The following is a 14,222-nucleotide window of genomic DNA, read 5'->3' on the forward strand; positions in this document are numbered from 1 at the left end:
ACCTGCATTAACCTAACTTCACTCCTCTAATAAGTTACAGAAGAGGTGCTCCCCATTTGCTTCTTTACCTGCACAACACACACAGTTTGTTGTGCAGATCTGACAGCGTCTAAAACCTGTGCAGATCTCTGCCTCCAGTGGGAAAAGCAAGCTGTCTCCGCACAGCTCTAGATTACTTATTTCTGCTCACTAACAGCATCACAGCAACAAGTGCCATCTTGAAAACTTTGAGCCAAGATTGTAAAATAAATCAGCCTCTTTCCTCAGAAATTTTCAATTTTGACAAGTCTATGAGAAAAAACCTCAAACATTTATTTTACCCTTTGCATATGGTTCGTTTAAGATGAACTTCTTAGCTTCAATTCACTTGCATTGTCTTTTGCTAATAAAATATTTTAAACACATGCCATGAAGTATTTTTTTTCTCCATAATTTGCTTTATTTCAGCACAATTTAATACACATGCTAATATTGCATTCTTTTGTACTTTAACACAAAAACTGACATAACTAAAATTGAGAATTTCAACCTCATAGAAATACAAATAATCTGTGAATAAAAGTGGTACATCTGTTCTATAACAAATATACATATTTCTGCTTTTTTCATTGATTCTGACAATAAATACCCCTAATATTCATTTTCTGTGGATGCCTACTTGCTCTCCTAAAGGATGGCATTGGAGTAGTTTTGGTGGTACCCTGGAGCCCTGTTTGCTGCTGTAGTGGTACAGCTGGTGACAACTTTTGGAGAAATGAAGCATCCTGCAGCACTCTCCCAGATCTGCCACTCACTCACAGGTTACATTCTGACTTGTATTGTTGTTTTTTTTTTTTAATTGATTGTTGGGGCACAATTGAACATTCCGAGCTGCTGTCGGTTCTCTGATACCTGCTTTGGCTGAAGCCAAAGTCTCTTTGAGATAAGGAGGTTTCACATGCAAAATAAACTCAAGCCAATTCAGACGCTGATTTTAACTTCCACAGTGTTCAGGTGCAGAGATGTCTCACTTCAATCTAATGATTCAAACCCACCTTTGTATAAAAGCTCCTAGCCTTTCCATAGGCAGCCTACAAGACTCTGAAAAACTTCTGGAGTTCTGAGAATCATTCTTTTCCCTCACAGCTCTCTGCAGGCAGTAGCATACCTAGTGCTGATAATGCCAGAAACAACAACCAATTCCTACCCAAAGAAGAGACCTCACATTTGGGATAAAAGCAGGTAATGCCATTTCCCTCTCCTCTCCAGCACAGCCTCCCCTCAACAGGGGCAGGCGCATTCTCTGAAATGTTCTCTGAAAGTGACATATGTCTAATTGGCTGAAAGGTAATATTCAAAGGCCCGCTGCTCCTCTCTGTGCTCAGGGACTGCAGCTGGCAGAGTGTTAAATCAGTTAACAGTTGGGCCCATTACTGTGCTGCACCACTGCTGCTGCTGCTGCTGTTACCGGGGCTGCTGCCGAGCTTGGCTCATTGAGCCCCTCAGTCAATGGAGAAGGCATCTCTATTGTGCACCTCAAAGCATGCTCACAGCCCCTGAAAGAGAAACAGGCCCCAAACTACTGGGGCAGATCGTATGACAGGATTACTTGCTTGTTGTTCCTCTTTCTTTCTTTCTTTTTTTTTTTTTGTCTTTGAAGGACTTCTATTGGACTATAGGAAGGAATTACGTGAGGGGGAGACCGTATTACATAGCGACAGCTGGAAAATTGGGGACTGTGGACTAGTAACAGAGCTGGGTTCCTTCTGTGCCTGCTGGACACCTACCTACGGCATCTTTTAATTAATTTGTGTGGAGAGCGATCTGCAGGGCTTGGGCAGCACAGAGCAAATCCTCCCACAACCAACATTAAGGGTAGGCTGCCTCCACCACAGGTACAATGGGATCTTTTCACAAAAGTGCACACAACAGCCTCACTTTGCACCGAGAGCACAGCAGTGCAATCAAGGATATACTGTTTATTAATTGCAGTACAACACCGACTAAAGTTTACCTTCCAGAATTGGGGACAGGCCACAGCACCAAAGACCTCGGCTACCATTTATGATGCAGCCAATAGCTGTTACAATCCTATAAATGTAAAACAGCAAGAGTATCCTATCCTTATCTGGAACTCCAGCATGACCCTTAGCCACTGCCCTTTCCTAGAAATGCTCAGACATTACGAATTGCTGGTAAATGATACGTGTCTGTCTCCTTGTTTTGTACCACCTCAAAGCTTTGAAATTATTTAGTTGAAAACTTGCTGTTCAAAAATCACTCCACAAATCCACACGGCAATCTAACTACGTAGCCAGATGTAGAAATTAATATAACTGCTTAATCTCAGTCAAAAAATTGCAGAAAACGTGCAATCCTGTCCTGTGTAGAAATGCTGCTGGAGGCTGGGCAGATGGTGGCTCATACTATCAGTTTTCCCTCATGTTCCTTGATCAAGGGAAATCCGTGTTGTCAATTCTTAGAGCGAAGTGTTAAATTCTGTGTTGTTTTGATTCAAGATGTGTAGCAGCCCAGGCCTGTAAAATCAGCAAACCCCCGAGCTTAATGAAATTCTTGGAAGAGATCAAAAGTTGGCCCCATTTTCATCTGTTTTCTGGCACAATTATACCATTCTGGCAGTGCAAAGGGACACCAAAGCAGATTTAAAAGCAGACTGGCACCAAACGAGTCACTACAAGAGAAGGTATAAATCTAGAGTGCCTGGGCTCCACTGTGGTAATTGTGATGAACTGAAGATAAATGCCTTTACCATAACCACAGTAAACACAAGGCAAAAGACTCAGCTTGCTTCTTGACAAAAGCACAGCACCTCACATTCACCACAGAATACAAACCAGCACAGGCACTTACCACAATGAGGCAATGCGAATCCCCACCCTTGCTGGCCTTGTGGCAATTTGTTCATTGCTCGGCCCCAGGGTGAATAAAACCAGCCCATTGTGCCAGAACATCCTGAAATAGCAACATATGCTGAAGTTGTACACTATTATTGTTAACACCTAGGATTATGTCAGTGTGTATCACATCCAGCTCTACCACGCGTGCCACATATTCTCTGAGCACACAACATTATTATACTGTTCAGTCATTTAATTAGAGCAATAATTGATGTGCAGGGTAAAAAAGAAATAGCCCCTTTTCTTACAACTCTTACAAGAGCCTACAGCTCACTCTTATGAAAAGGACCTGACAGGATGAGTTACCAAAAATGGGAAGAGAAGGAAGATGCTAGGAAGAGAAGAGGATTTCGGAACCAGAAGAAGCGAGGGGAAGGAGTGGAATGGCTAACCAGAGTGAGCAACTAACAGGCACACTGGGAGAAAACAGAAAGGACAGGCTAAAAACTTTACTTTTTCTGTGTAAGGACTACACATAGGAAAAAAGGTTTCAGTAAAACAGAAAAGAGGCAAGGCTGGGTGGAGGGAGAGGAATGGATGGGAGAATCTTTGGGCACTGGGGCTAAGAGATCATGGAAGTGCCCAATATGCTCCAGGGACCAAAACTGCAGGGTCAACAGTGAGAAACGCCAATTAGTACTGACAGAAAATGAGAGGCTGAGGTATTTCACCACCTTGCAGTGTTTAACACCTACCAGCCATCACTTCTTACCCTGCTACCACCGTGCCGAGTCTAACCATCACAGCAGCCTTCCCAACAAAGTTCATTTATCGGACACTGCTCTTTTTTCCTCACATTAAACATGGAGAGAACTAAAGGGGACAGCCTGCCTGGCCCTCGTTTCTGGTATGCAGCTCCTGTTGGCACCATGGCTGAGCAGGGACCCTTGGTGTGCAGTGAAGGGCAATATGGTCTAGTGATCTCAGCAGGCGAAGGCTGGGAGGTGGGCATGCCTCGATTCTCATGCCAGCTCTCACATTTTGCTTCTCTCTCTCTAACATGGGAATACCACCTGCCAGCCCCATAGGCTTGTCGTGAGGATTGATTAACGCTTGCAGACATTTTTAAGAGGGGGGAAAGCTCTCCAGACAGAGCTGCAAAAAGGCTGCATGCGGGCAGTTTTATCATTGCTGCTATGGCTTATCATCGCTCTGGCCCTGCAAACCAAAGCTAAGGTTGTAAAGAGATGATTACATTTGGATCCAGTTATGCCTGTAAGACTTGTGGCTGTCAGACACAAATACAGAACACAGTAATTACAGAGCAAGTGACTCTGGATGAAGGGAAAAGTTGCTTTTGCTCAGCCCCAAAAACAGGTCTGCAGCCCTGCACAGCATCAGACTTACAGCACTTCTGTGCTGTGCCAGCCACGGCCCATTGGCCCTTCCCACACACACCTTCCCGCCAGCAAACCCGCTCCTGCCCTTAGATCTGAGCTTGCGATGGCAACAGTTGATCACAGCCACCACGTGCACATAGGTTCCGCTCCAACCTTCCACATTCACCCCAAAACGTGCAACTTGAATCCTGTGGAAAGCAGCCAGTGTAAGGACATGGCAGGGACGTGGTAACCCGTGCCCACCCGGGGCTGCCATTCCAGAGCACAGATAAAAGTGAAACCCAAGCAGAAAATGTTTGTGGTGCCACTGGCAATCAAGGGCTGGGTTGTCCCAGCAACGGGAACACTTCATCAGCTCAGCTAACAGATGGTCAGTGAGCAACAGGCAGCATATGTTCCAATAAGCACTGACATCAGCACAGATGGAGGGTGGGCAGGAGGCTGGCCCTGAAACATAACCTGACATTTCCTTCTCATTTGGTGCTGCATTGTTATAACTCACACAGGAAGATTAGCAGGGAAAAGTGAATAGCATTAGGGAATCTGCTCAGGAACCGATTACTAACACTTCAGTGCAGTTTTAGATTTTTACTTAACCAGAGTGCAACATTGTTAACAACATTCAGGGGCAGAAAATGAAAATGCAGTGGGTTTTAACGACAGGCTTTATTTTCATCACAGGCAGGTTTTCCCAAGAACACTAATTAACAGATTGCCACCTTCTAAGACTCTGGATCTCCAGTTCCACTGATTTCTGCGGCTTTTTCTTTTACTCTTTCCACCCCTCCCCCAGCAACATGCACCCAAATGCCCCACAGGATTAAATAAGCCCCTACAACGCATTGTCAGAAAGTGTATAACTTTCCTCTGCCTAAAAATAAACTTTAATGGTTGCTACAAAAGACAGAAAAACGAAGTGCCACTGAAGAAAAAAAAGAAAAACCTCAAGCCTATATTCTTGCTGATGAGAGTTCAGTAAAAACCAGGAATCAAAGGGGACTATGCTGCTTGGAAAGCAATGAGAGATTGATCTGGGAAACAGGGAATCAGTATGCAAACAGATTGCATGCATGTTGTATATTTATAGTCTTGCACTGAGGATAACGGGAAAGCATGCTGGACGGCTCCAAAACGCCTCTTTGTGACAGACAGCAGGATTTCAAGCAGATCTACCCAAATGATGCTGGCAGACTGCTGTATCACAGGCAAATAGTAAAGAAATGCAACGTGCAGCAACAATCTTTTGTTACCTTGTAAGATACCTTTGGAAGATTTTTCTTCCATTTACACATGGGAAAATTTAGTAGGCACCTCTCTTTAATGCTATTGGGACTGGGATGTACATCCATCTCTTGGGCAAGCAGAGGAACTCGCTGTGAAACCAGTCTTCAGTCCTGGGGGTTTATGAAGCAGTTTTGGGGATGGCAAACACTTGCATCTCTGTTCATTGTACCTTTCTTTGGTGTGCATGAATTTGCTCAGAGACTTGCAGTCTGGAGCCCACCTCACCAATTCATATTTGTCTCTGAAGCCTTACTCAGATACTACACAATCCTATAGCCCCTTCTCATAAGGATCTCCTACTTCTCTTTTAGCAAAGGGTAGCTAGCACAGACAGCCAATTGCTCACATTTCAAGTGGCTTCTAACTTTGCACACCTCAGTATCTGGCCTCAACACTGCGAAACTATTAAGGGTAATATTTCACTGGCATTTAGTACCCACTTGCTACAGACATAACAGCGTCAGTAGATCCAAACTCCATAAAGACTTCTAGCAGGCTGTGCTCCATCAGATCACAAATGGGTAGCACAAGAAATTGGTACATCTTAACCAAGGTTATTAAGTAAGTAAATGACAGGCCTGGGAAGATGCAGGGGAGTTAATTAGTTTCCTAACTCTGTCCCATATCCTGTTGGTTAGACAGAATCTTCTTACAGCAGGCCAAATTCATCAAGTCTGAAAGACTCAAGTCTGAAAGCATGCGTACAATGAGCACTCTTGAACAAAAGATGTATGCAAATGAGTGGACAGTGATCAGATATAAATTGTAGATTTCTGCAGAGTAACAGTGTGTCCCATGCCCTCTTATTGCTGACTTCCACAGACAAGCACTGCAGTTCTAGTTAAGCCATTTAAAGACATTGTTAATCCAAAACCACTGAGTAGCTGAACCACCTTTCATCAGTTTCAGGAATAAGGTTGCCAGATGTTTCATACTAATAGCCTATGAAAAAGACAATCCACAAGTCTGGGATGGTTCTCTTCCTGTTATAGGTCATTTTTCTTCCTTTTCTCCACTTTGCATGTATGAAGCTTGCACATACATCTTAGTTTGGTGCAGTCTCACTGCACGTTACTTTGTATTTTAAACATCACCGTTTGGTTCTTTGGCAAATCCTCACCAAAGTTAAAGCAGAATAGCTCCTTCATGATCAACATTCTGCTTAAATGGCAGTTTAGGCTGGGCAGACACACAAAGTCAAAATGAAAAATTCAAAGCACGTATTTTAGCTGCGGCAGTAACAGAGATTGCTTACAAAACACCCGCAGGGTGAGTACAAACAGCCAGTATCTGCCCACTAAGAACATTTGGAATGACATTTAACAAATTAAGACTTTTAGGATCCAGGAGGATTGATCTTGTTTTGCATAATGTGCATCAGAGAAAAAATATCACTCACATCTTTATTTGCACTATTTGAACCAAAAAAAGAGGTAAGCAGCACATAGTCAACTGAGACTGTCCCTAGAAAGCACTTGATTGACATTGTTCCCCACACAGAATTACTTTAGTCAGCCATGACTGGGGTAACACCATGCTATTCATGGAACTCATGCTAACACCGGTGTGGATACAGAAGTGCTTTAAATTCCAGATGGCTAATATTTTAAATGTTTTCCAGAACAAATCTAGTGCTTCCAAACAGTCACATGTGGTTATATAAATGATCGAATAAGTGATTAATTAGGCTATTAATGGCTTTATGTACAAAAAGATGTATGTTAGATACTAACTCCACTCACACTGCAACTGTAGAGCAGCCGTATAGATTCTAAAGGGCAATTACAAGCCTGTTTAATTGCATTAAACTGGAAGAAGATGTATTTAGTTTAGATATTAGGAAGAAATTCTTGACTGTGAGGGCAGTGAGACACTGGAACAGGTTGCCTGGAGAAGTTATGAATACCCTCTCCCTGGAAGTGTTAAAAGCCAGGATGGATGGGGCTTTGAGCAACCTGGTCTAGTGGCAGGTGTCCCTGTCTATAGCAAGGGGTTGGAACTAGGTGATCTTAAAGATCCCTTCCAACCCAAACTAGTCCACGATTCTATGATACAACCCATGTATTCCCATGAATGGTGGGTTGTGTCAACTCATTGTTGCAGCGGGCATTTAGTCAACACCTTCTAACAAACACTTTTTCTTGGAGTGAGCCCAACAGTGAGCTTTTGGATGCAGAACTCAGGTCAGTGAGCTCATCTGTAAGACTGCATTAATGTCTCAGAACTTTGGCCTATTTGCCAGCATGTATTATCCTTACTGAGCAAATTTCCTTCCGTGTGACTCAGATAAAATATTGGATCTTTTTGCTCTGAATTCTGTTAAATGAAACACTACATAACAGTGAATCTCTCACCATGCACACCTTCATCTTCTTCAGCACAGACACAAACATGCCCAAAACCCAGTACCTGACTGATTTCCTGCTTCTGGGAGATGAGTGGTATTCTTGAAGGGGCTGACAGTGCAGGGAGTAGAAACACACAGCAAGAACACCGTCCACATGATGAAGCACCTGCCCTTTGGGGTGAATGGGAAAGGAAGCCCTGTTCTCCCTGGACCAGTGCCCTGCTTCCACAGCTCTAGCAACAGCAGATATCACAACTGCAATGCCTTGGAACTGAGACCTGGAACTAAGTGAAAACCTGGAACTAAAGGAGAAACATCCAAACAGAAACTGCTATCTACATTGCTGAAGAAAGTGTGGTCTGGGGGCCCTGAGCAATGACCAATGTTTGGGTTTTGAAAAGAGAGGCTGGTTTACCTCCATGCAGAGTTTTCAGTCAATCTGACTCCCTGACTGTAAACAAGGCACAAAGCAAACTAAGTCTGCTGACAGCAGTTTTCAGTTTGCTACTGCCCGCTGGGAATTTTCAGGAGCTCACAGACCAGTAAAGGTTCCAGACTCCCATTCTGCTTTATCCTGATAGCCTTGCTGTACACAAACAGAGCAGGAAATATCCCCCAGGAGTCAAGCATGCAGAAAGGGATGTGCAGTGGCAAACAGCTGGGAATCACTGCAGAGTACTAACACAGACAGCCTATAGCATATGCCCTACACCTACAGCTACCATCTCTGACAGGACAGACAAAACTAAAGTCATCATAAATGAATACAGGACACCCAGAATCAGTTCATGGAAGGCTTCCTGAGCAATTGCCTTTGGGACGTGGAGGGCAGGGGTCATAAAATACAGAAGAATCCTTACTGAGCACAGTGCCTGAGGCCTATGAGAGATCACAGCAAATGGTGTGCTTTGCCTTGTGTTCCCATCGATATGAGGGCTGCAGTGATATGTTAAAGCATCAGTAATAGAGGGACCTCAGCAAAATTTGCTTGGAAGAAGCATAAGCAGAGCAATTCCAACGAAGCTCATGCAATATTAGGAGCATATTTGTGCAGGGACTGGCAGTGTTTTACAACCAATTGCAGGTGCCTGATCTTAATGCTAGCAACCGCTCCTTTTTGTCTGTACTGTAGCCAGGACTTGTGAGTGTGAGAGAGATTGAATGCTTTGTAATGAAGGTATATTGTAACATTTCTCTCCAGGTGGCACTTTGTTAACAACAATTAGATCCTGATTGATCTTTGAAGGGCTAATTCTTATGTGGTTTGCAAGGGTCCTACAAGGAGCAAGTGTTGAGTGGGGGCACTTTAAAAGTATTAGTGAGGAAAAAAAAAAAGAATAGTGCCATAAGAAATTTGCAATACAATGCTCAAGCCTCCTTTGCACCCCACAGTAATTTGTTCTTATTCCTGTTATTATCCCCTCGGGCACTAATGGTCACTTTATTAATTAGTTGAAAATTGCATTCTAGGTCAAATGGCAGCTTTTTTCCCTCCCATTGTTGCAAATTGCTAGTGGTATGGCCCAGTAAATGGCAGTGTTACTGCAAAATGGGAAAGATCCTTTGCTTTTCAAGATAAAGCCCATGGACCAGCTGCGCTTTCCATGACATTTCTAAGCAGAGCATTTCCCCAGGCCTGCTTTTAAGCAGTTAGAAATTAAACAGAACTCACTGTCATTGTTGAGATTTCTAATCATAGGCTGTTACTGTATTAGCTCTCACTCTCCTCACCCTCCCCCCTGTTTTAATTCTAGCTGAGCCTGTTTTCTAAGGTGCATCTCGGCAGTGCTTAGCCCCATTTCTCAGGAAAGAAGGCAGAGTGTTTAGGTGCCTTCGTTTATGATGCTCTAATGGAAATACTTTTGAGACATCTGCTCTAGCAGAAGAGGACAGATGCTCAGCAATTTCTGAGAAATATGGTTCTGTCTGTGGCATCTGAAGTTAGAGGCTCAAAAATTAAAAATCACTCTTGCAAGCATTGCTGGCAATGTGGGAATAGAGCAAACCACAGCCTCTGAAAACAAAATTGGAATTGACAGATTTTGTGAGAGCTTTTCATAAAGAAAACTCCTACTGAGGACAATAGGTGTTTAGCCTTTAGACAGGAGGACCAGCCCACCAGAAGTGAACATCAAAGCATTCTATTTTCCATTAACTCCTTTCTGCAGCCTACTGTGCTGGATGCAATCTGTCACGCGAGTTGTAGCCCAGCAGTCAGGACACCTACCAGAAGTCAGGTCTGGGCTAATTTCCCAGCACTGTCAGCCTAACGCATCTAAAAGGATGTGGTTAATCTGAAGACATTTGCACAAGGCATCTAAAATCAAACATAACCCTTAATTTCTATTTTTCAAGCAATACTCTCATATTCTCATTCTTCTTTCAATCCTGTTCTGTAAAATTACATTCACACTGATTTATCATCTTTTTTGGTGGGCCCAGTCTAAAACCAACTTAATGCAGGAAAGAAAACCTCCCTCCCTGTGGCCTCTCAGAGATTTGAAGTCATATGGAGCAAGATTCCTTGCTTGTACAGGAATCTTGCACAGGAGGAAGATGCTTCAGTGTGTCTGACAGGAACTTCACATGCTATATACCCTCACATACCTAGAATTATAACCATTGGTGGATTAACACCATTCCTTTTTGAAGGCTGTATCATATCTAGCGCATGGAAAGGAGAATGCATCTCATCCTTCAGCAGGCTGGACACTCATCCACTCAAAATTCCAAAAGCTCCAGCAGGCTGTAGCAGCTGGAGCTCCTAGTTAGCATTACATGCACAGTAAACAACCCCTTGAAACACTGCACTCTGGGAGCACAAGCAACAGAAGCATCATCATTATTATTATTATTATTATTATTATTATTATTATTATTATTATTTTGTCTTTCAAATCCTAATTTCTAAAACAACAAATTATCAGCCTCGCCAGTTTGGGTTTTCTCTGTAGACAGATGGGAGTGTTGATCAGGAAGAGGGAGGAATAACGTGGAGGACTGATCAAGCAATAACATGTTAGTGTAAACAAATGCATAATCAGAAATTTGGGATCTCTTTCTTATTTCCAACAGGCAAGTGCTAGGACACACAAACTGGCTTCTACTAGCACTTTTTTTTTTATTTTTAATGCTATTATTTTTATTACTTAGAGCAAGAATTCCTTGCAGAACTATTTATTAACAAGAATTAACCTAGTAACCACTAACGCAAAGGATGTAGTCTGTTCTCAAAGTAAGGGACAGCTGAATTTTCAGGTTATTGACTATTTTTGAACAATTACTTCAGGAAATCATTCAAAATGTAACCTTTATGAAAAGCACAAATCAGGGTCACTGTCAAGACTTGCAGAGGGATCTCAAAGTTGCCAAACAAGCCTAGATATGCACAGAGTCTGTTTTCTGCACAGGGAAGGTAGTGGAGAAATTATCTAACACCTACAGAACAAAAGCATTCTCAACAGTGTAAGTATTGCCATTAGGTCAAAGACGTTTTAGATTAGGATTATCACTGTATTTAGTAAGCAACACATTTAAACCTGGTGATCTTTCATATGCATATTACCTCACAAGAGATCTTCATCACCAGCATGCTTCAAACCTGAATGAACTTTGCACAAATTGAAGGCCCTCCAGCAGAATGTAGGCTGGCACTTAAGGATCTGATGGGTAAGTATGCCAGAGGCTGAAGATGATTATCAAAAAGCATAGCATTACACATTTGCAGCCTCTTAGATGAGCTGCATCTTCATCACAAATGAAAATTGTTCTCAGAAAGTAAATAGCAGGCCTCTGCTATTAACAGTCTTTTGATTAGAATAAAGCTGGATCCAATAAAGGTAATTCCAGAATGGTTACCATGAATTAAGCGTTCCAGATGTCATAAATGATGTACAAGTTTCTTGTCACAGTTCTAAAAACTACATTGCTCTGACCAATGACGTTTAGAGCTAACTACAGGACATTCAAAAATCCCATCTGAGGTCAGAGCAGTTCTTACAGTACACTCTTGCTCTTTAAGAGTCTAAAGACCAGCTGCATAGCTGGCTACTGAATATTTAAGACCGAGGGCACTAGTCCTTACTTACAAGTCTCCAGGGCATTGTTAGAGGTATCATACCTAGGACTGGTTTCTCTGTCTAGTATTTTGTGTGTTCTCTGGCATGGTGAAGAGGACATGAATACATTTGAAATATCACTGCATTTCAAACTGAAATTCATGCCTTAAGTATATTGACTTTGAATATGCAGCTTTTTATCTATGTGACCACTTACAATAATAGGCCATTCAATAAGTGATTTAAATAGCAACTACCAGAGAATAAAAAGTACTAACAACAATAAAAAATCCTAAAAGTTGTATGCATCCTTCATATCCTGTGTATCTTGTTTTCCCAGATAATGCATTTTGTCTTCTGATGATGCTTATTGATGAAACACAATTTTGATATTAAATATGAACACCTAAGGTAGAATGCAACACTGTGACTGAAATTCTGCAGTCAGTGCAGCTCTTTGGCCCCTCTCTACATCCTATGTAGTATGTAGAGACATGGATGACAGAACTTGAAACTGCTAGAGCTAAACTCCTGTCTGCACTCATATAATCCTTAAAGTTGGAAGGGACCTCTGTGGACTAGATGGCCCTCAGAGGTCCTTTCCAAGTCCAAGGATTCTATGATTCTATGATTGTTTTGAACAGGCTTCACAATTTGAAACACTGTATACTAGTTAATGGGTGAGAAAGGTCTGAATGTCAGCTCTAAGGTCTACGAAAGAACAAATGCAAGCTCCTAACCAGAGAGAGCTTTACAGTGATACTGCTCCTGCAGCTGTTCTCAGTTTTTCAAGCTGCTTTCAGCAGCAAGCTATTCCATAGAACATATTTATTAGTTTTACCTTGTCCAGTTCCTATGGTACCTGCAGTCAGGCTTTCTGATGCCCTGTGCTATTTGGGCCTTGAGCCCAACCGCCACAGAGCAGCAAGTGTGGGCAGCTGGAAGAGGGAAGGGCAGATGCAGTGGGGGTGCAGGCCCACAGTATCCAAGCAAGAGCAGAGCAAGTCTGGTGATGGTAACCAGGTTCATGTGAAGTCTCATGATTGCTGGACAAGTCCACAGTAATGAGGCACATCCATGGTGAAACCAGGAAGCAAAATGTCTCTTGTTGGTCACTATTTCTATTGAGTCAAAGTAGACCAAATTACTGACGATAATGAATGTTCTCCAAACCTTTCTTCAAGAGGAGTTGATAAATAAATGTTCAATTTCAATTTCTTTGGTGAAAGACAGCTGCCTTCATAAAGGCTAAAGAAAATGGTAAACAATCTAATCAAATGAAATAAGAATGCTTCTCTGGCATTATTTTTGTTTGATTCACATAGATTCCCTCACTTCAAATCCACACCTGTTTTACCAATTCAAAGTAACCCATAGGCAGTTACTAACATCAATGCAACATCATTAGGTTGGAAGCTTTAAGGCTGTTTTCCTGTACATTAATTCCTTCTGCAGTCCATAAGCCTTGTGGTACTCTGATCAATTTAAATTTCAATGACACTGGAAAATAATCCCTTTATCTTTCAGCTTCCTCCTACATTGGCTCTATGATTCCAAGTGGGAAAAAATCTTAGCTTGGAAATAATAACAGCAGTTTCTGTTTATAGTCTAGTATTAGGAGGAAAAAAAACAACACAAATTCTCAGAGTCTAATAGTTCTTCAGTAGTCAGGGCAATTATTACCAACAATTCATATCATATCAAAACTAGCACACAAAAAAATCTCACTCTAACTGTATGTAATTTTGTTTCTTAAGGCCAACAGAAATCTTCCCTTGTATTTGAATTGAAAGAGGAATTACTAAAAAATTCTGGCTCATAGTGGCATTCTTTTCATATACACTGTTAAACACAAGATTCCTTAAACTAAACAACTTTCCATAAAACTCAGACCACATTATTCCAAAAGCTTTGGGAGTGAGAGGGAGAAGAAAAAGAAGAAAAAAGGAAAAAGAAAAAGGAAAAGGAAAAAGAAAAAGGAAAAGGAAAAAAGGAAAAGAAAAAAAGGAAAAGAAAAAAGAAAAAGTAGAAGAAAAAAAGAGGTAGTACAGTGACAGTCCTTGACAAATCAAGCAAAAAAGGAAGTATCCCTTTCAAGACAGGAGTCCTGCAATGTAACTCAGATATTATATTGTGTAAAAACTGTGTCTGCTCAGAATTAGAAATCCTGTGTTGCTGTCAATTTATTTGTTTAGTTGTTGCTATACACAGAGTACAAAAGAATGTATTTATTGTGTCACAATCAGAAAAAGACACACAAGAAAATTACAATATTTTCATCCACTTCCAGTATTGA

The 14,222-nt window shown here is 41.7% G+C and overlaps 1 protein-coding gene across 1 annotated transcript in view; it reads right to left on the reverse strand.

The window, feature by feature from the left end:
• Positions 1–2,846: 2,846 nt before the first annotated feature.
• The window catches only part of FAM120B (family with sequence similarity 120 member B), a gene marked incomplete at both ends in the record, with an annotated part of 58,445 nt that continues 47,069 nt past the window's right edge, over positions 2,847–14,222 (reverse strand). Inside the window, one exon of the mRNA XM_079532938.1 lies at positions 2,847–2,952. Coding sequence (XP_079389064.1) covers positions 2,847–2,952 — 106 coding nt within the window. The remainder of the gene's footprint in view (positions 2,953–14,222) is intronic.

The sequence above is a fragment of the Tetrao urogallus genome (genome assembly GCF_951394365.1).
Source record: "Tetrao urogallus genome assembly, chromosome: 2".
NCBI classification, from domain to species: domain Eukaryota; kingdom Metazoa; phylum Chordata; class Aves; order Galliformes; family Phasianidae; genus Tetrao; species Tetrao urogallus.